We start from the raw sequence: 21,944 nt of genomic DNA on the forward strand, positions 1-21,944 counted from the left end.
GTGTCCCTGGTTCTACCCACTAGCTGCCAGTAACAGCTCCCCTGTGGCCACCTAAAACATCTCGACACACTACCAAACATCTGATGGAGAAGAGCCTCCCTAAAGGTAGAGCTAAATCTACCTAGCAAGTAAAATATTCCACAGATCCACATATAGATCAGGGACTGGATGGAGACAACTGGTCAAGCACATGAAGCCCTTTGAGACCACTCTGTATTTCAACAGCATTTGTTCCTCAGGGATTTTGTAAAGTAAGTCTTGACCAAACACAGGCATAAAACCTGAACAAACCATGTCCTTTTTCAGAGTTTATCCTAAGGAAATAACTGTGGCTTCAGAAACAAAAAGATAGAATGAAAACTGTTTAATGGAGAGGTGTTTCCCGTCATGAAAAGTTACAAATAAAGTAACTGGCCTTCACTAGGTGGTTGGGGGAATAAACTATAATTATAGTCACAGCAGTCAGGCATTAAAAATCTTCCTGAAGCCAGGTGCCAGTGGCTCATGCCTGTAATCTTAACTTCTCAGGGGATTGCAGTTCAAAGCCAGCCCAGGCAGGAAAATCTGTGAGCCTCTTATCTCAAATTAACCAGTAAAATGCCAGAAATGAGGCTGTGGTTCAAGTGGTAGAGCAAAAAAGCTCAGGCCCTGAGTTCAACCTCCAAGACATTCATACAACACACACACACACACACACACACACACACACTATTTCCTAAAGTATATTTAAGGACATGAAAATCGGTCATTCTTGATAATGCCACAGAAATGAAAATGAAAATAGCAACAATACAATCCTATTTTTACAATAAACACACATATGCATAATGCACATGGGAAAAGGCTCAAAGGCTCAACACCAAAGTACTGCCAATATCGATATACTGTTAGGATTACAGGGGTTTTTAACCCCCAACAATTCACGTATTCTTAGGTAATTAGGATTTTTAATTCATATATACTTGGTAAAATATTCTCTTTGGTTATCAGGTTTAGAAAGAGGCCAAAAATGTGTAAATCATAATATTTGAAACACTTGATGAAATCGCTGTAGGAAAGTTTCTTGAGGAGATGAAAATTGTTGCACTCTCCACTGACTCTTTCTGGAAAAAGAATTCTCACAAGCATCCTGGGTAAGAACACTGGCCTTGAAGATCACAATGCCTGGGCTCAGAGCGTGGCTCACTTACTTGCCACATTCCAAGGCTCAGGTCCTCATTCTCTGGGCAGCTGGCTTGCAGAGAGGCTGAGACTAAATCAGCATTGCAAAGTGCTTGATAGGTGCCCAGAACATTACATATCCTCAATAACTACTATCAGCTATCATTTGCTATTGTTCTTGTCTACAGAAAAAAATACTAATGACAATCTTATTATGAATGACACACCAGATTTTGGCATCGTTATGACACAACACTGACAAAAATTCGGGTCTGAACAAACCTAATATGATTTTTATTTTATTTTATTTTATTTTTTTGCCAGTCCTGGGGCTTGAACTCAGGACCTGAGCACTGTCCCTGGCTAGCACTCTACCACTTGAGCCACAGTGCCACTTCCAGCTTTTTTTATGTATGTGGTGCTGAGGAATCAAACCCAGGGCTTCATGTATGCAAGGCGAGCACTTTGTCACTAGGCCATATTCCTTATTTTAAAGCAAAGGTACATCTGGAACTAGGTCATGAAAACAACTGGGAACAAAAACTATTAAAATGATAACCATGCTTTCAATGACAGACACAGGATTTTCTTGATGGGCTTAAAAATATGAAAACTTTCCCTAAACCAATTTATTTGACTATGGCTGTGATACACATTCTCCAGATTTCATCTACAGCTCTGGGCTCATTCTTCCCTTAGCCACTGTTTTCTACGTAAACAGACCTCTCTCTCTTTTCTTTTTCCCTGCCCACCTTTCACCTGCTCCTTTTTTTTTTTTCCCCTCCACAGCAGGTATTAGAAACTAGAATGTCTCTCTTCCCCTTGGCAGATCACAGAAACTAAAAATATATTCCACTTGCCTGTCTCAGAGCTGGCCCTAAAGAAATACTCTGCTTTGTCTTGTCTGATATAAAGTCAAAAGACCCTCGAACTCCACATCAAAAGAATCGTGATGGAAACTCCTCAGTGCTATTAATATACACTTTGAAAAATGAATGACAGGAAAGTAAAACTGGCTCAGTTTGTGAGAGGAGGTACCGGTGAGAGTAGAGAGGGCTAATGAAGAGAGTGAATGAGAATGAATATGGTGGGGAAAAGTAGTTTGTTGGTATGTATGAAACAAACCAACAAGACCTGCTGAACTACTTTACGAAAGAGACGAAGAGGAGGCCAGAGAGAGTGATAGGGTGAAGTGGATCCAGATACACTATGTACACATGCAAGAAACGTGTATGTAATTGTGATGTGTAAATGAAATCCCCCTTTGTACAAGTAATCCATGCCAATAAACAACAACAACAAAACCCAATTCAGAAGGGCCCCGTGCCACTGCAGGGAAGAAGAGCAGCCGGAGGGATCTGAGTAGGTAAATCTTGCTGCCGGCCTTTGGCCAGGCATCAAGCAGACCCTTTCTGTCCACTTTGCAGTGGCATGGCTGATCTGCAGTCACTGCCTAGGCAATGACGTCTTCTCAATACTCCGAGACATGGGGTTTGGTGAGCTGGACAGAGAATATACCCAAGGCCTGCAGGAAGGTGAAGGTGCTGAGGTGGGGAGCATCTAACTCTGTGCCTTTAGTACTGTTTAAAATACTCTTAGTGATGTACTAGTACGTGTAAATGCCTGCCCGAGGTCTGTGAGTTCTGTGCTTATAACAATATCTGTTAAAGTAAGAAGAGGCTGTGGAACCCCAGGTTGTGGCTGGTCAGTGTGAAGTTCTGCTGGCTCAGGTGTCGGCCTAGTGTCCGAGATGGGGCCAGGGTGTAGGGCTGAGCCTGGCCCAAGGGACAAGTTGCTATCTGCAGGTGTGCAGTGTCAGCTGGGCTCAGGTGCAGAGCCACCCACGGACAGTGATCTATGTTGCAAATGTGAAGTAGAGCACAGTGAGTTGGATTTGACTTTCCCCTGTACCTTGGTTACACTGCAAAATAAGGAGAAAAACCTGTTACATTTACTAAAAGCAGTGAGTTTTAGTTGTGTTTGGTAAATGAAACATGAGTTTAGTCCCAGGCTACGACAAGTGGGTAGTAGGACTGAGGAAGTTGCAACTCAGCATTTTTTGTTCCATAACAAAGCAGCACCAAATGGGGTTGGGGGTGGATCAGATAGGTCACACCAGTAACTGCAGGAGTTACTTGGCAACATTTGTTGGTTCCAGTTTTTGACAGTACTGGGGTTTGCGCTCAGGGCTTTTCTAGGCAAGCACTCTATCTCCTGAGCCACACTATGGCTCTTTTGGCTTTGGTCTGTTTTTGAGATAGGGTCTCATGTTTTTGATAGAATCCTTATAATTCCACTTTCCAAGTAGCTGGAATTACAGGCACAAAGCATCACATGCAGCTTGCTTTCTAAGATCTCACAATGTTTGCCTGTATATGCCTTATCAGTGAGTTAGGGTCTCACTATTGTTTAGCCTGGATTCCCCTCTCCACCATCAGAGTAGCTGGGATTGAAGTCTATACCACCAAGCTTGGCCTACTTCACAACATTATTACAGAAAGTAAGGTGGATATTTGTGTGTCTCTTGGATGCTGGGAAACACAATTCTACAAAAATGTTACATTTTACATATTAATCTAGAGAAAATGTATTTATTTCAGTAATATAACAGTTATAGTTCATAGTACTAAGCAGAGAATGAGAGTGATATATTTGCCGAACTTGTACATTCATAAAGCATTTTAAAACATAACACAAATATAAAATGATAAAGTGTTGTGAAATTTTAGACAGTAATTTTAAATAGTTAAAAGGAAAAAAATGCCTATTTCTGCCTGGCATTTCAAAACCTTCTCTGTAATTTCCTTTGTCGGAAGTTCCAATAGGAGAACAGGCAATCTGAGGCATAAGCAGATCTCTGCCCTGGGAAAGGACACCCCACTGGGTCTGTAAACTTCACCAGTCTCCCACCCAGACTCGGATTTCTCACACTGTGCAAGGCTGGAAAAGTTAAGGGGAGGTTGTGTGGGCTGAGCCTACTCGGTAGCCACAAAGTCTAAGCCTTCTCTCTCCTGGCTCTAAAAGTCAAGAAAAGCCCAATCCATTTCATAGGCAAGAATAACACACAGCTTATCTCATTACACCAAAATAAATTCACCTTTACCCAATCATACCTTGATGACAGACCAGATAAAGCTTTCTGGAGAATCTCAGGGGTTCTATCTGAGGATGGTGGGCTTTCTGGAAGATCAGAATCACCTCTGGAATCCAAATCTCCATATCTGTCATCAATATCTGTTTCCTAAAATCATTAAAAAAAATCACTTTAGCAAAATGATTGTTAAAAGATCAACTGTTAATGCTTGTCAAATGCATTCATTTACCGTTCATTGTGTTAAAACTCAGTTATAAGCCTGGAGCTGTGGCTCATCAGTAGAGTGTCTAGTAAGCATGAGGCCATGAATTCAAATCCTAGTACTGCCAAAACACATTCAGTTACATAATCCTAAATAAAGAAATAACTATTAACTTGTTAATATTCAAGCCTATGGTTTCTTCTAGGGAAAGCTTAATCTTTGCTAAAATTTCCATATGAAGCACTTAGACACCAAATCAGTTCCTATTGCTTTCTAACTCAGAAAAGTATTGAGAAAATCTATGTTTATTATTTTGCTACTTCACTGACACAGGAAGTGGAGGTGTCCTTTCTATGGAGATTGTGATAGGCTGCTCACCATTTTTCTTATTTGATTACAAACTATCAACAGTATGAAGAATATCTTATATGGATGTATATGCATTAAATATATATATATATCATGTATCATATATATGACATACAGCATGTATAACTTCCATCATTTTTTTTTAGATCCTTAAAAGACAATCCCAATAAAGCAGATTAAACAGATAAAATTCCTATTTTACTGACAGGCAAACAACAGTCAAATGTATTTATGTTAACGGTGACCAAAGTGAGTCCTAAGCATGCATCCACAGGAACAGTGTGTTTATACTGCATGTGGCACAAAGCTCTGGGCCTCTGGGCCAGGCTGGCAAGGGAGAACTGTCCAGATAGGGTAGCTAAGGCGCTTTTTTGTTTGTTTGTTTTTTTGGCTCCCCATCTGGGACGCTAAGGCGATTTTAAGCACTAGATGTTATCTAGTACTGACTTTTGAAGTTGGCCTCTGCTCCCCTGTCCCGCTGTCTTCTGCTGTCTGTCTCCTTCACCATCCCATGCTCTCTCACCCCACCACCTTCAGTGGCTTTCTGAGTGCAACAATGGAGCAAGAGACCCAATCTGGCAAAAAAAAAAAAAAAAAAGCAAATAGGAGCACTGGGCAGTGTATCGGCTAAGTGACCTTAGGAGCAAAGTGTCTCCTACTTGACAATATTGAGGAATTGCAACAAAAAGTATTAGCTCTGAAGTCTTGGCAAATGCTATCACTCCTTTTAACTGTTTCTCCATCCAGAAAACAAAGCATGTAACATTATATCAGGGACTTTGTAAACTCTAAAAAGCAGTAAGCTATTATTATTATTAAATCAAGTCTTCTCATTCCTCATTAAGTGGCTTAACAAATAAAACATCAGCCTGTGGGGAATATTTCAGTTTTCACTAATGACAATAAACTTTAGTTTGCAAACTGACTGTTTTACAAAACAGTTACAAAAGTAGAATGACAAAAGGACCACGAGTTAGACAACAATTTCTTTTTTTTTTTTTTTTTTTTTTTTTTGCCAGTCCTGGGCCTTGGACTCAGGGCCTGAGCACTGTCCCTGGCTTCTTCCCACTCAAGGCTACTCTGCTGCTTGAGCCACAGCACCGCTTCTGGCCGTTTTCTGTATATGTGGTGCTGGGGAATCGAACCTAGGGCCTCGTGTATCCGAGGCAGGCACTCTTGCCACTAGGCCATATCCCCAGCCCCAACAATTTCTTAAATATGACAACAAAAGTATGGGACACTAAAGAAAAATGTTAATTTCATCAACATTAACATTTCTGATTTTCAAATGATGCTGTTAGGAGGATGAGCAAACAAGATATAGACAAGGAGAAGATATTTGCAAATCACCTATCTGGTAGTGGCCTTTACATCTACAATATATGTTTCAGCAAAAAAAATTAATTTAAAATATGAGCAAATATTTATTTTATTTTTTTATTTCTTTTTTTTCTCAAATTTTTATTATCAAACTGATGTACAGAGAGGTTAGTTTCATACGTTAGGCATTGGATACATTTCTTGTACTGTTTGTTACCTTGTCCCTCATACCCCCCTCCCTCTTCCCCCTTTCCCTTCCCCCGGAGGTGTTCAGTTCACTTACACCAAACAGTTTTGCAAGTATTGCTTTTGTAGTTGTTAGTCTTTTTTTTACCCTGTGTCTCTCAAGTTCGGTATTCCCTTTCAATTTCCTGCATCCAATACCAGTATACACGGTTTCCAATATACTCAGATAAGATTACAGATATAGTGTAGGTACAACCACAGGAAGGTGATACAAGAACATCATCAATAATAGAAGCTACAGATACACATGGGACGTTGAAAGTGGTTACAACTGTGATATAACAATTGTTTCCATAACATGGAGTTCATTTCACTTAGCATCATCTTAGGTGTTCATAAGGGTACAGCTATTGGACCTTGTGATGCTCTGCTATGACTTGCCTAAACCTGTACTAATTATTCCCAATAAGGGAGGCCATAAGTCCATGTTTCTTTGGGTCTGGCTCACTTCACTTAGTATAACTTTTTCCAAGTCCTTCCATTTCCTTACAAATGGGACAATGTCATTCTTTCTGATAGAGGCATAAAATTCCATTGTGTATATGTACCACATTTTCCTGATCCATTCGTCTACTGAGGGGCATCTGGGTTGGTTCCAGATTCTCGCTATGACAAATTGTGCTGCGATGAACATTGTTGTGCTGGTGGCATTACTGTGATTTTGTTTGTGGTCTTTTGGATAGATACCCAAAAGTGGGGCTGCTGGGTCATAGGGGAGTTCTATATTTAGCCTTCTGAGGAATTTCCATACTGCTTGCCAGAGTGGCTGAACCAGTTTACATTCCCACCAACAATGAAGTAGGGTTCCCTTTTGGCCACATCCCCTCCAACAATTGTTATTGTTAGTTTACTTGATATAGGACATTCTTACTGGGGTGAGATGGAATCTCAATGTTGTTTTGATTTGCATTTCTTTTATGGCCAGTGATGTAGAGCATTTTTTCATATGTCTCTTGGCCAACCTCATTTCCTCATCAGAGAAGTCTCTTTGTAAGTCTTTAGCCCACTTGATGAGGGGGCGATTGGTTCTTTGTGGTTTTGTTTTGGAAGTAGGTAATTTTTTTAGTTCTGCATATATTTTAGATATGAGGCCTTTGTCTGTTCAATGTCCGGTAAAGATCTCCCAGTCTGTGGGCTTTCTGTTTATCTTGCGAGCTATGTCCTTTGCCGTGCAGAAGCTCTGCAGTTTGATGCAGTCCCATTTGTCCAACCTTTCTTTGATTTGTAGCATTTCTGGGTCTTTGTTAAGGAAGTTCCGTCCTGCACCAAGGAGCCCAAGTGTTTCTCCTACTCCTTCCTTTAGTGTTTTCAGGGTGTCTGTTTTGATTTCAAGGTCTTTAATCCATTTGGAATTGATTTTGGTGCAGGGTGATATATAAGGATCTAGTTTTAGTTTGTTGCATGTGTTGAACCAGTTTGCCAGCACCACTTGTTAAAGAGTCTATCTTTCTTCCATACTATTGTTTTAGCTCCTTTATCAAAGATTAAGTAGGCATAGTTCTGTGGGTTCATTTCTGGGTCTTCAGTACTGTTCCATTGGTCTTCAGGCCTGTTCCGGTGCCAATACCAAGCTGTTTTTATTACTATAGCTTTATAATACAGCTTGAAGTTGGGTATTGTAATTCCTCCAGCACTGTTCTTTCTGCTTAGGAGTGTTTTTGCTATTCTAGGTCTTTTACTGTTCCATATGAATTTCTGGATTGCTTTCTCTATTTCATTAAAGAATGGTGTTGGGATATTAATGGGTATTGCATTGAATTTGTAGATAGCCTTTGGCAATATTGCCATTTTGATTGTATTAATCCTCCCAATCCAGGAGCATGGGAGGTTTTTCCATTTCCTCAGTTCTGACTTAATTTCGTTTTTCAAGCTTTTAAAGTTCTCATCAAAGAGGCCTTTCACTTCTTTGGTTAAGGTTATTCCTAGGTATTTTATGTTTTTGGGGGGCTATTGCAAAAGGAGTTGCTTTCCTGATTTCAGCCTCGGTCTTCTGGTCGTTAGCATAGAGAAAGGCCGTTGATTTTTTAAGGTTTATTTTATATCCTGCAACTTATGAGCAAATATTTTAACAACCACTTTACACCAAAAGCAATACACAGATGGCAAATAAGCACAAATATTATCAATGTATTAGTCATTAAGGAAATAAAAGACTAAACCACACTGTGAATGAAGCACAGTTGCACATGCTTGTAGTACCATCTACAAAGGAGGCTAAGGTGGGAAGACCACAAATTCCAAGCTACTTTGGGCAATACAGGGAAAGACTCAAAAGCAAAGAACTAACAAAAACTTGGAATTAACCTCAAAGTGATACTACTCTCTATCTACTAGAATGACTGAACATTTTTAAATGTATATATTATCATACCCACTAGTAGGAAGAACTCATTTTTGTACACTGCTGTTGGTAATGTAAAATAGTATGACCACTTTGTGAAAGAATTTGATAGGTTTGTTAAAAAAATTAAATATATAAGCCAGGTGTCAGTGGCTCATGCCTGTAATCCTCGCTACTCAGGAGGCTGAGATCTGAGGATGGTGGTTCAAAGCCAGCCCAGGCAGGAAAGTCTGTGAGATTATTATCTTTAATTAACCACCAAAGAGCCAGAAGTGGAGCTGTGGCACAAGTGGTACAGCAGCATCCTTAAGCAAAAAAGAAGCTAAGGGACAATGCCCAAGCACTGAGTTCAACACCAGTACCAGTACAAAAATACTTTTAATTTCAGAAAATGTAAGCTCAAGTTATGATGCAAAAAAGCAGTGTCTTTCTAGAGATATGGGGAGAATCACAGAAAGGAGAAAAGTTTGGGTAGTAAAAGATAATGTTCATTATCTTAGTTGTGATGATGGCTTATCAAATTGTACTTGTTATGCATTGACTACTTCTGCCCCTTCAAAAGGTATATGCTGAACTGCTAATCCCTAATAGGAGCTAATTAGGTCATTAAGATGAGACCTCATAAATGAGATTTGTGCCCATATAAGACATGAGAGAGATGCTATCTGGCTCTGAAACCCAACTGGCAGACCCTTCACCTTAAATGACTAGCCTCTACAACAGCAAGGAACACTTCTCTGTCACCTAGTAGTCTAGGGCATTGTATTATAACAGTGTGAACTAACATAGCACTTTTAAGTGCTCGATTTAGCGAACGTTGTCTATGAGCTCATGAAAATTCTTGAAGAGTGGTTCAAAAACAAAAGAGCCAAGGTACTTTCTTATACAAAGACTACAGTCCACTCAAGATGGCAGCTCTGGATAGGAGCCTCTAAATCAAGTAGAGTTCACCAATAAAAAATAGTTAAGTTGTATTTCCAAAATTTTTATATCTGGTCTCTCAAAAAGTGAGCTAGAAAGATCGCAGTCAGTTTTTCCACTATGAAGCCCTGATCCTTCACTTCAATTCAGCATTAAAATTTGCAGCTAAGTCAGAGGGAAGCTGAATACTGCAGAGCCCTCTGCTTGCAAGGAGACTGACTTGTGAAACACTCTTGAAACAAGCCAGGTAAGGTAGTGTTGGACAAGTTAAGGTCACGACAAGCTTGAGGCCAACCTTGACTACACAAGTTCCAGGACAGGCTGGGCTGCACAGTGACGACACCTCTCAAAAAAACAAAAAATCTTTAAACTAAATGATTCTTCACTGAAAATAGGCTGTGTTCCTAATTTCAGAGTTTTCGGTCCATTTCTTCAGGTTTCCACACAAGCATTGCTTCCTCTGCAATTACTTTCATTTCTAGGGAGAGAGCAGTCTGTGAACCAGGAGTGGGAGTGGGGTGTAGGGTGGGCATCCGAGACCACTGCCTCATGTGGAGGCGTCAGCAGAGACCTAGTAACACTGTACTTTGATTTTCAGAACTCTGAGGACCTCAAGGGCCAGTATGCTTCTTTGGTCCCATCCTACACTTCTTATGATGGATAAAGCCTCCTTGTTTTTCCAGAAGGAAAAGCTCGGTCCTTCCCATCTTTCTCGCAGTCCTATTCTGTTCCCCACTGAAGGAGACAGACATTGGATTGTCCAACACACCACATGTATTCTAAATGAGCTTCATACTACATGGTAGGGGGACTGGGAATATGGCTTAGTGGTAGAGTGCTTGCCTTGCATGCATGAAGCCATGGGTTCGATTCCTCAGTACCACATAAATAGAAAAGGCTGGAAGTGGAGCTGTGGCTCAAGTGGTAAAGTGCTAGCCTTGAGCAAAAAGGAAGCCAGGGACAGTGCTCAGGCCCTGAGTTCAAACCCCAGGACTGGCAAAAAAAAAATACTACGTGGTAGACTACAGGCCCTGGACACATGTGGACACTAGTGGTAGACACTAGGCCCTGTGCCTAGTCACATAGGAAATGCATGAGCAAAAAAGGCAAGTCAGATATCTCCTATTTTAAGGTCTCTCAATGGCTATCTACTGCTTAAGATCAAATCCAAGGCAGAAGGATTTGATCAACCCAAACGCTAAAGTGCTTGCCTGGCACATGCCAGGGTCTGGTTTCAAAGCGCAGAAGCATACAAACACTGACACAAAAATAAAATTGCGTTCAATACCTCATTTAAGGCCTAAATCCAGTAAGGGTTCTGGTTGCAGCACCTGCCAGTTCATACTCTGCAGAACTGAACTTCCAACATATAAGCACACAGACGTGAGAGCACATGCGCACACTCCACCAAGGGTCAACACAGTGTTAAGCTTTCAACATTTTGCTGTGGTGTTTCTTCTGTTTGTAACACACTTTCTCCTTGAACCTGACTTTGCCTCAGTAAAGCCTGCCTTTGTCTATTTATCTTTAAACGCTTCATTTTACATATCACTTCTAGAAAGCTCTTCTTCAGGAAAACTGTAAAAGACAGTAAATGTTCACTCACCCAAGATGCTTGTGTCTTAGTACTAGAACGTGTAAAATGTTACAATGCAAGGGAGAATGAAGGTGGTAGACAGAAATAAGGCTGCCAATAATGACCTCGAGATGAGAAACTTCTTGATCATAGAAGGGGGTTAAATATAATCACAAGTTTATTACAAAAAAAAAAACCAAACAACACCTCTCGTTTCCATTTCCTGGAGTTCATTTCAATAAATATTATTTTATCAGAGATCACATTATATTACCAGAGATCACAGTCTTTTTAAGTGAAGAATGAAGACAGAAGAGTGAGGAGTCAGGAGACTGAAGGGTAGCAGAGGTCAGTGATGCTACCTTTGAAGATGGAAGGAAGAGTCCAGGGACCATGCTATGCAAGGTAGAAAAAGAAAGTAACACAGTCCTGTCTTTCCATGAGAAATTCAACGCACGAGGCCCATCTCAGACAACGAACCTGTAGAACTACAAGCCCCCCAAGTTCTTCTGCAGGCAGTGTGTGGAAGTTTGTTGCAGTAGTCATCAGTGACTGGGCAGAGCCCTGGGCACAGCATGCCCCTCCAGCAACCTACCTCTACCATGTAGTTTGCATGACAGGCCCCAGTGATCTGCTCCCCCCAGTCACGCCCACCCACAGCTGTGCGGGCAACCATCATCTCCATATGCTGAGGAAAGGATGGCTATTATGTGTGAATTATGAGTTCACCCAGGCCAAGTCTTTAACCTCAGTGCTCTATTTTTTTTTTTTTTTTTGCCATTCCTATGAGGCTATTAGCACTATTCAAATCCTACCTAATTTCAAGGCCTGTCTTAAGAATTCCCTGATTTTTTTTTTTTTTTTGGCTCATTCTGACCTTTCCTCAGGGAGATAGCGCTGTATTATATAATAAAATTATACCATGGTAATGGGGGTCACTTATGTAAGTCCTTTTTTCTGGTCCTGGGATTCAAACTCAGGGCCTGGATGCTGCCCATTTATAGCTTTCTCACTCTGGCTATATAGTACTCAACCAGTCGAGCCAGAGCTCTACTTCTGACTTTTTGTGGTTAATTGGAAATAAAACTCTCAAGAACTTTCATGCCCCAGCTGGCTTCTAATGGAAATCCTCAGAACTCAGCCTACTGAGTAACTAGGATTAAAGGTGTGAGACTACTTTTGTAAATCTGAAGGGAAAGGCTATAGGATAAAAGAGAAGCTCAGAAAGCTGATGGGTTCTATTCAGATGTAAATTATTATTATTGTGATCACAAATTTGCTCTTTACTGAGATCTTATTAACTCCCTATTAATCTCTTTTCCAGGGCTAAGTGGAATAATGAGCATTGTCTTTCTGCCTTGTCCCTTAGCAGAGGAAAAACAAGAATAATTCAGCCCATTCCCAAGTATTTTTTGCAGTGTGTGACTCTTGGTGAAATGTTGATTTGGGAGTGGGAGAAGCTCCAAAAGGCATTTAAGAGGTAAAACTAGGGAAATCAGGATTTTTAAAATTTTAGATCAGTGTCACTTTGTTGTATATACACTGATCTTGAACTCTAAGGCTCAAATGATTCTTTATTTTCAACCGCCCAATTAGCTGGAATGATATATGACTGGTATTTTTTTTAAGGTATGATGATAATATTGTATCTCTGTAGGAGAGTATTTTTATTTTACATGAACACGTTTCTACCAGAATGAACAGGTACATCTGCAAACAATTTTCCAGTGACTCAACAAAATCTAACTCTGTAATTGCATTTGCATTTGGGTAGGATAAAGTGCATTTAGCAAAATGTAAACAATGGTTAAGGCTAAGTGTGGAACATGTAGATGATAATTTGCACACAATACAAGCTTGTTCAAAACTACTTTCAGGATGTTGGCAATGGTTTGGGATATTGGGGTGTCATGTAAGGAGGCCAACTTGAAAGAAACTCAGCAAGGCTTTAGAAAGCCAAATAAGCAAACCAACTGGGCAGGCAGACTACCCCGTTTTATCCCTTCTGCATTATTTTGTCTTTTTTCTGATTGGTCAGAACTTAAGATTCACAATCTTGTGTGATTGGCTAGTGTGAAAGGGTGAAAATTTTTATTGAAGCAGAGTGCCAGTAACTCATACCTGTAATTCTAGCTACTCAGGAAATCTGAAGATCACCTTTCAAAGCCAGCCAGGGAAGGAAGTCTATGAGACTCCTATCTCCAAGTAACCACTAAAAATCCAGAATTAGCGTTGTGGCTTAAGTGGTAGGGTAACAGCCTTGAGCACAAAAGCTCAGGGACAACACCCAGGCCTTGAGTCAAAGCCTCAGGACCAGCGCCACACAAAAAATATTATCTAAACAATTGAGCAACTCCAGGACAGTTCGCCAAAACTTGTCAGAAAAACCAGTCTTCCTCAGCTGGCACTCTACTAACCAGGCCCTGCTCCAGCCCCCAGGTCAGCAATTCTTCTAGGAGATGTAATTTAACTAAAATTACTTTTTGTAAGAGTTGGCTACCCTTAAAATGGTGATGCTTATGTCAAGAACCACTTGGACAGAAAAGATTCTAAACTACTAAAAGGATACAAACAAATATTGCAAACTAGCAAGAGAAGGAAGGAAACAGCAGTAAAAGAAAAATTCAAACAAGTCTCCTAAGCAAGTAGCTGTGAAATCCCTAGGTGTTCTCTGCACTCTTTTATATCAAGTCCTTGTTTGTTAAACAGTAAAAATTACTGCAAATAGTTTTATTACATGCAGAATTTCAGGGTTCATTGTATACGTTAAACTCTGCAGGAATAGTGTCCCATAAGGCTGTTCAAAGCTTCTACCCTGAAACAAGTTCAAATGCAATGGGTGGAAAGAAAATAAAACCACACAACCATTAAAAAAAAAAAAAGACATGAGTATATTCTTATTTTCCTAACTGGACTTTTATATATTGAAGTGAAATGTTACATCTTTGATGGACTTAATAAATATTTCCTCCCTTCAGCACCACAATGGAGTTGAGATGACCTAATTGGGACAGGATGATATAGCACTGTGCCCAATCTTAACTGCCAAGATGCTAGGCCTGCCCTGAGCCAGCCCAAAGAGAACTTAGACTGGCCCCAGACTTCTCACATGGAGCTCTTGCACAGGGGCCTAGAGGCCTGGCAAACCTAAGAACCACAACCATAGCTAGGAAGCAGAAAGCCCGTGCTTCTTTCCTGGCTAAAAAGTACAAAATGGAGCTTAGATTTCTAGAAGCATGAGTTCCTCGCATGAGAAGGGACTCTGTTTTTTCTATACTATGCCTTTCAGTTCTATATTTAGAAGAAAAGTTTAAAATCTTGGTAGTTCTGGCAAAATGTGATTATAATAACATGAAAATAACTCTGACCTCTGTGGAAAAAAAAGCCTTTATAAAACTAAGTAACCTGGCCTTGTTGGGGCTCAGGATATACCCCAAAAATAGGAATCTAGGAGACCAGAATATGATACCCCAAAATAAACTTCTTTGGACTATTCTGAACTGGTTACTGTAAGAAATTAACAGGTGTAGTAGTGGCTTCGAAAAGCTATCCTGTCATAAAAACCATGTCTATCTAGTAAGGAAGTCTGCATTGGAAAAGTGTCTGTATCAGAGGGGGGAAGCTGGAGACAACTTTATTGCCAGTTCTTATCTGTGAAACAAGACAACCTTTAGTCACTATTCGTGCCCCCGCCCACCACCTCCCCCACCCCACGGAAGGCTCAGGGTGCTCAGTCAGCCCCAGCATCCGACCACATTCTCCAGGACTCCCCCGTGTCTGCATGCACGGAAGTGTGGTTTTTCTCCTGTTAATGTGTGCTATGTCAACTTAATTGGTATCCCAGTAAAAGAAGCTAGAAAGGCTGAGGGAAGTTGCTTTTCCCTCTCCCATCTCATTAAGGACACTCAGTCTTCTTCACTTCAGCATGTGGCGTCTCGTACTAGTTCTGAAACACTTTTCAGGTAAGTGGTTCAAAGTGTGAACAGTCACAAAACGAAATAAAAAACAATCTATTCTTCTCCTAATGAACTGTTCTGGGAGCAAGGAAGTACTAGAAACATTTGTTTGATTTAAATCCAGTTGCCTGTGGCACAGTATTAAAGGATTTTGGCAAAACATTTCCAGTTTAATACCAACATTTTCTAGGAGCAGAAAGGTGAAATTAGTCTAAAAATCATACAAAATATCTGTAAAATTTTTCATAATGAAAAGTGTTCATTAATTTTAGAAAGGTAAGAATTTTTGTATTCTGTAGTCACAGAGATTTTAAGATAAATCTCACCTCTAAATACTTTGTGATTCTAAGCAGGGCATCAGAGTTTTTGATTTTCAGTTTTTCTTCAGATATAAATGAAAGCTATCTCCCTTGCCTACATCATTTTTAAGACATTGACGCTGATATTATGTATTAGCAAGTTATTTTGTTTTGCAAAGTATACATTGTATACTAATAAATTACTTTCGTTCCATTATTGCGTGCAGGCAAAGTCCACAATCTAATATATCAGTATACTCTGTAATTAGCTATTGAGTAGTGAGCAAATCCTGGCTCCACCCTTTCTCTATAGCAAGCACAGAAAAGGAGATATGTGATTAGAGCCTTGCTCAGGGCAGGCATCCAACAAGAATTTACCCAATGCTCAGACCAAATCCAACCTCAATATGAGTTCCTTGTGAGTTTCTCTAAGATTCTGTTTTGCTTGTATTGAATGAAAATCTGTTGTTTTTTTTAATCTCTAAATATGGAACAGTTAAAGGAAAACAAACTACCAAACTACTGTGTTTAACTACGTTAGCCATGAAAAACATGGGGGAAAAAAAGCCTATTGTACAGAAATTTACAAAAGAGTAATTATAGTGTGCCATGTCCTGTTAAAAAATGTGTCCTCAGGCTGGGAATATGGCCTAGTGGCAAGAGTGCTTGCCTCGTATACATGAGGCTCTGGGTTCGATTCTTCAGCACCACATATACAGAAAACTGCCAGAAGTGGCGCTGTGGCTCAAGTGGCAGAGTGCTAGCCTTGAGCAAAAAAGAAGCCAGGGACAGTGCTCAGGCCCTGAGTCCAAGCCACAGGACTGGCCAAAAAAATAAAAAATAAAAACAAATGTGTCCTCATGAGGCCATTTAAATTGCCCCACCTCTCCCAGTACATTCATGACAAACAGAATAAAATAAAGTCCATTGTCCACACATCCAAAACTTAACAGTTGATAACATCCTTCCTTCTCTTGCTGGTACTCATAAATAAGAGTTGATAACTCTTAATATACAAAAAGGACTTGTCTAAAGCCACCACAAACAGCACATACAAAAATGCATTTAGTAACATGAAGCTGTACTTCCCAAATCCCCAATATAAATCCCACTTTAAAATGAGAATGTGCCACTCCTCACCTCTACAGAGCCTGTCCAGGTTTACACGACTCGAGATTTTTTTTTTTTTTTTTTTTTGCCAGTCCTGGGCCTTGGACTCACGGTCTGAGCCCTGTCCCTGGCTTCTTCCCGCTCAAGGCTAGCACTCTGCCACCTGAGCCACAGCGCCCCTGCTGGCCGTTTTCCATATATGTGGTGCTGGGGAATCGAACCGAGAGCTTCATGTGTAGGAGGCAAGCGCTCTTGCCACTAGGCCATATTCCCAGCCCCATGACTCAAGAATTTGACTAGCAGCATTAACGTTACTATTCCTAAGAACTCTGCCCAGGAAGTGAGTGTTTCTGTGAAAAGTAAGGAAGGAACTCCAGAATGGCTCATCTGCATTTCCATCATGAAGCACCCAGGGGGAAGTTTTATCCCAGGACTCTGAAACCTCTTTCCTCAAAATCCCTATCTGGCTCTTTTTTTACAAACTCCAAACTATTATACGATTATTCTTACTCAATTCTAACAAGTACTTACCTTGATAGATACACCTTAAACCATACTTCTTTGGGGTACCAGGTCTGTAATCCTAATTACTCAGGAGGCTGAAACCTGAGGATACTAATTCGAAGCCAGTTTGGACAAATCCAAGAGACTCTTATGCCCAATTAACCAGCAACAGTCCAGAAGTGGAAGTGTGGCTCAAGTGGTAGAGCACCAGCCTTGAGCAAAAAAGCTAAGCTTTTTACCCCAGTATGGGCAGAAAAACCAAAACCCAAACCACCTTGCACCTCACACTCTAAGATACCCCAAGTATCCTTCTTCTCAGCTATTAAGTAGGGAAGTCCCAACACTTGCAGCTGGGAGCAGCAAATACAGGATGAGAAGAACTGAGAATCCCATGTCTCTCTCAGCCCATGAGCACTAGTCTGAGTTACTGCTGAATTAAAAATTATACTAACTGTACTCATTTTCTATTAAATAAATCTGTGTCCAACTCTTCCCAAGTTTGCTAATTCTTGCTCATTTCATATTGTGTGCTTTTAAAATGTACTATAAATATTATGCCAGCTTAAACTGAGCAGTTACTAAGATCTCTCTTTTTTTTTTTAAAGGTTGTTTATTCCCATTGTCTTCACATCCTCATCCCTCAACCCATCCTCTTTCATTTATTTATTTTTTTGGCCAGTCCTGGGTCTTGAACTCAGGGCCTGAGCACTGACCCTGGCTTCTTTTTGCTCAAGGCTAGCACTTTGCCACTTGAGCCACAGCGCCACTTCTGGCCGTTTTCTACATATGTGGTGTTGAGGAACTGAACCCAGGGCTTCATGTATACAAGGCGAGCACTCTTGCCATTAGGCCATATTCCCAGCCCTTAAAGCTCTTAAAGCTCATTGGTTTGAGTCCCTGCTTCACTGAGAAATGCAAGAATCTCAAACTTTGACCATCCCTCCTCTTCGGCTTACCAAAATGTTTCCATGTCCACCCTCCATTCCTGAATCCTTTTTCTTTCTCAAGTGAGGTATTCTACCCAATGTCTGCTTTCTTTCTTTTAGGTCCTATCCATCCTCAGTGGTACTTTCCCTTGAGTTCTTTGTCACAGAAACACTTGCTTCCCCTCCACTGAAGAAGAGAAACTTCATTTGTTCCTGCTGTCCTCTCTAACTGCTTTCAGTGCTGATACTTAACCTACTGGCACTTGAACAGAAAAGGCACTTAAAAGAGTTTAAATGGACCCAATTTAAAGAGCCTCCAATGTGAAAGCTGATTTAAAAACACTCCTTCACCTGGAAATTGAGGTATATTCAAATACAAGCTCTGATAAGGATAGAGGTTAGAGTTCAAGTCATTAAGCTTGCCAAGCCTAGAGCTCCTTGAGATGTACTCTAAAAGTACTGCAGTATTTTAGTATCTTTGTCTAAGAAATCTTAGCAGAACAGGTTACATTTAGTAACATTTAGTCTCAGAAGACAAAACCCAGCAGGATATGTATTCATGCAAACCAATAGTAGGGCACTAGCAAGTAATGAGTTCATTCAGTCACAGACAGCTACAGACAACAGTTCTGAGTCAAATCACACCACAGAAGTAGCTTCCCATTTTAAATACAGCCAGGTGTTAAAACACCCTGAATGACTTCCGAAGGCCTTTCATGCATAGCTTCCGGAACATGTTTTGTCTTAATAAAACCATGTTAGCTTCCTCCAATTAAGGAAGTCAACCGGGAAGGCTGGTATTTCCTTGATTCCAAAGTATACCAATGCTAAAGCAAAATAAATCCCAATCTAATTAGTCCTATTTTTGGTCTAGTTCCCCAGGAAGTTTTCATAAAGCCAGCCCAGTTTCTAGCTTCTAGCTTCAGCCTTCAGTAGCTGGAAATTGTTCTGTTTTCTGTAAAGCCTTGTCACACAGATTCTCTCAAGGACTCATTCTATCAAGGATCATCTCACCAGCTCTAAAGTTTGGACCCTTGGGACTGGGAATATGGCCTAGTGGTAAGAGTGCTCGCCTCGTATACATGAAGCCCTGGGTTCGATTCCTCAGCACCACATATATAGATAAAAGCCAGAAGTGGCGCTATGGCTCAAGTGGTAGAGTGCTAGCAGGGATAGTGCTCATGCCCTGAGTCCATGCCCCAAGACTGGCAACAAAAAAATAAAAAATAAATCAAGTTTGGCCCTTCAAAAAACTATTATGAACCAGGCTCTTGTGGTTAATGCCTGTAACCCTAGCTACTCAGGAGGCTGAGATCTGAAGATAGTGGTTCAAAGCCAACTCTGGGAAGAAAGTCTGTGAGACTCATCTCCAATAAAGTACTCATAAAACACTGGAAGTGATGCTGTGGCTCAAATGGTAGAGCACTAGCCTTGAACACAGAGGCTCAAAGACAGCACCCAGGCCTCAAGTTCAAGCCCCAATATTCATTCACACACACACACACACACATTATGTTTACTGTTTCATGATACTTGGTAGCACTTTTGTCACAGGGATCTGTAACTTGGGTTACATAGGTTCATTAATATCAACTTTCAGAGAAAACTGTCGCAAAACCAGAACTGACAGTGAGTCTCAGCAACAGTACAAACCAGAAAAATCAGAAGCAGATGACTTAGGCTCTCCTCCATGGCACTGACCTTGACCTTGGGCCATGGGCCTTAGTTGGGTAGTTCAAAGTGCAAGCTGGTAGGAATACTTGAATTCGCACTTCTTAGATAATGGAATTGGATACGCAAAAGGTTTTATAAAAATCATCTATTCTCTGACCCTACTTCTTAAACCATGCAGCCTATATAAGGTCAGAAAAGTACATCTCTTTAGAGGTTTGCATTCGAACCACCTATATGACCAAAAACGCTGCTTTTCTAGCTTTAAGTGGATGTAGTGATCCATTATCAACTCATACTTAAATGTGAAACAAGGTTAACCTATGAGAAAGGGAGGGAAAAACTCCTAAACGAACGTGCCACGTTAAACGAAATCTAGTCGCAGGCTGAAAAACTGCCCTGCTTGCCCGTGACTCAAACGACCTGGAAGTTTACAACTGTGTCACGTGTGTGATGGTCTCACACCTCCAAAATCTTTTATTATTATTACTACTATTATTGTTGTTGTTGTTGTTGTTGTTGTTTTTACAGAAAAGGACCGAGACAGGCAAGTACCGACGATGGCTAGCTCAAGTTAGAATCCAAGGTGCAGGTCTTACAGTTGAGCCCCGACTGTGTCCCCTGGATGGAGGAAGGGTTCCCGCCCGGTTCCAGAGGGGGACCCAGGTCCCGGTTCCAGCGGGGGACCCACGTCCCAGGTCCCGGGCGGGGGCGGGAGCGGCACCATCCCCGGCCTCCCGGCTCTCCACCCCACCTGGGGAGCGGAGGACGCCGGGCGGGCAGGTGCTGAGGCCGGCCCGCGCCTTCCCCCCCCCCCCCCACCCCCGACCGGCGGGCACCTCCCCGCCTCCGGGGCGCCGAGGACCGCACCCCCGGGCGCGGGGTACGCGTCCCGCCCCTCCACTCACTTTGTCGCTGGTGCTCTCGGTTTCGTGGTCGCCGCCGGCCGCCTCTCCCTCGCGGGGCGGCGGCGCCACCGCTGGCCCGGGGCCGGGGCCGGGGCAGCTGCCCCGGTGCCTCAGCTCCAGCATCTCCCGCTCCCGCGTCGCCGTGGCGGCCTCGTCCAAAGCCCCGAAACCCGAGCCGCGCGCGGGGTCCGGCCGGCTGCCCGCCCTTCGGAGGAGCCGCGGGCACTAACACCCCGTCCGCATGGAGCCCCGGCCGCGCCGGGTCACCCCCAAAACGGCAGCAACGAGCGAGCGCTCGAGGCCGTCTCCGGAGAGCGCGGCGCCGGGGGCCGCCGCCGGGTGCGGGGCCGCCGCGGGGCGCTCCTGCCGGAGCCCAGAAGCCGGAGACGCGGCGCGGCCGCCGGTTGCCAGGTGCGCGTCTCCACGCAGAGGCCCGGGTGGGAGGGCGAGGAGGAGGGCGGGAGGGGGCGGAGGGCAGGGCTGGACGCGAGGAAGCCCGACCCGCCCCAGCGCTCCGCGGGGCGCCCCGCCTCTCGGACGCGACTCGGGAGACCGCAGGTGCCGGCCGGCCCCACCTTCCGCCCCGGCGCTGCCTCCCGCAGCCGGGTCACGCGCCGCAGACCCCGCCCCGCCCCGCCCCTCCGCGCTCCGCGCTGCACTGCGGTTCCCACAGCCCCGCCTCCCGCGGAGGGTGACGTCACCGGCCAGGCCCCGCCCCCCGGCCCGGGCGCCCAGGTGGGGGCTTGGAGGGAAGGTGTCGTCCGCGCGCCGGGCGTGGGGGGCGTGTGGGGGGCGGGGGGTGGGGACGAGTGGGGAAACCCTCCAGGTGCGCACGTGCGTGAGGACGCGGGGAGCGCGCGCTGTGAGGAGCGGCAGGCGCCCGGGGCGGACGGACTGACGGCGCTCCGCGCTCCCGGGGGCTCCGCGGCGTCCCCAAGCACAAACTTGTCCGGCAGGACCGACTCGTTAGCTCCGCGGCGGGCGTTCCAGGCCCCCGAGTCACCGCCTGGAAAGCCGGAGACGCGGCGGGCTCCCCGGGCGTCCCTTGGGGGAGGGGCCGCGTGACACTTGCAGCCTCGCCGCGCGGTGAGGAGCGCGGCGGGAGGGCGGCCTTTGAAGCCCCCCGGGGTGCGGCCGGCCCTCAGGCGGGCTGGGCAGTCGGGCACCTTGGGCTGCTCCAGCTGCCTCGGGAAGGACACGCGATCCGCGATAATTCCGGTCCAGATCCTGTTAGCAGGTGATTAGTTTTCTTAACACCTTCACCACCACCTGGTCGGCACAGACAAAACAGAGCCACAAACCCGACAGGCCTTCCCGCGAACAGCACAGCATTCTCGACA

At 43.3% G+C, this 21,944-nt stretch overlaps 1 protein-coding gene across 1 annotated transcript in view; it reads right to left on the reverse strand.

The window, feature by feature from the left end:
• The window catches only part of Cds1 (CDP-diacylglycerol synthase 1), a 58,867-nt gene extending 37,699 nt beyond the window's left edge, over positions 1-21,168 (reverse strand). The window contains exons 1-2 of the mRNA XM_048364344.1: positions 20,605-21,168; positions 4,275-4,402 (exon numbers count right to left, since the gene is read on the reverse strand). Coding sequence (XP_048220301.1) covers positions 4,275-4,402; positions 20,605-20,727 — 251 coding nt within the window. The 5' untranslated portion in view covers positions 20,728-21,168. The remainder of the gene's footprint in view (positions 1-4,274; positions 4,403-20,604) is intronic.
• Positions 21,169-21,944: the final 776 nt, after the last annotated feature.

Source organism: Perognathus longimembris, chromosome 16, assembly GCF_023159225.1.
Source record: "Perognathus longimembris pacificus isolate PPM17 chromosome 16, ASM2315922v1, whole genome shotgun sequence".
NCBI lineage: Eukaryota > Metazoa > Chordata > Mammalia > Rodentia > Heteromyidae > Perognathus > Perognathus longimembris.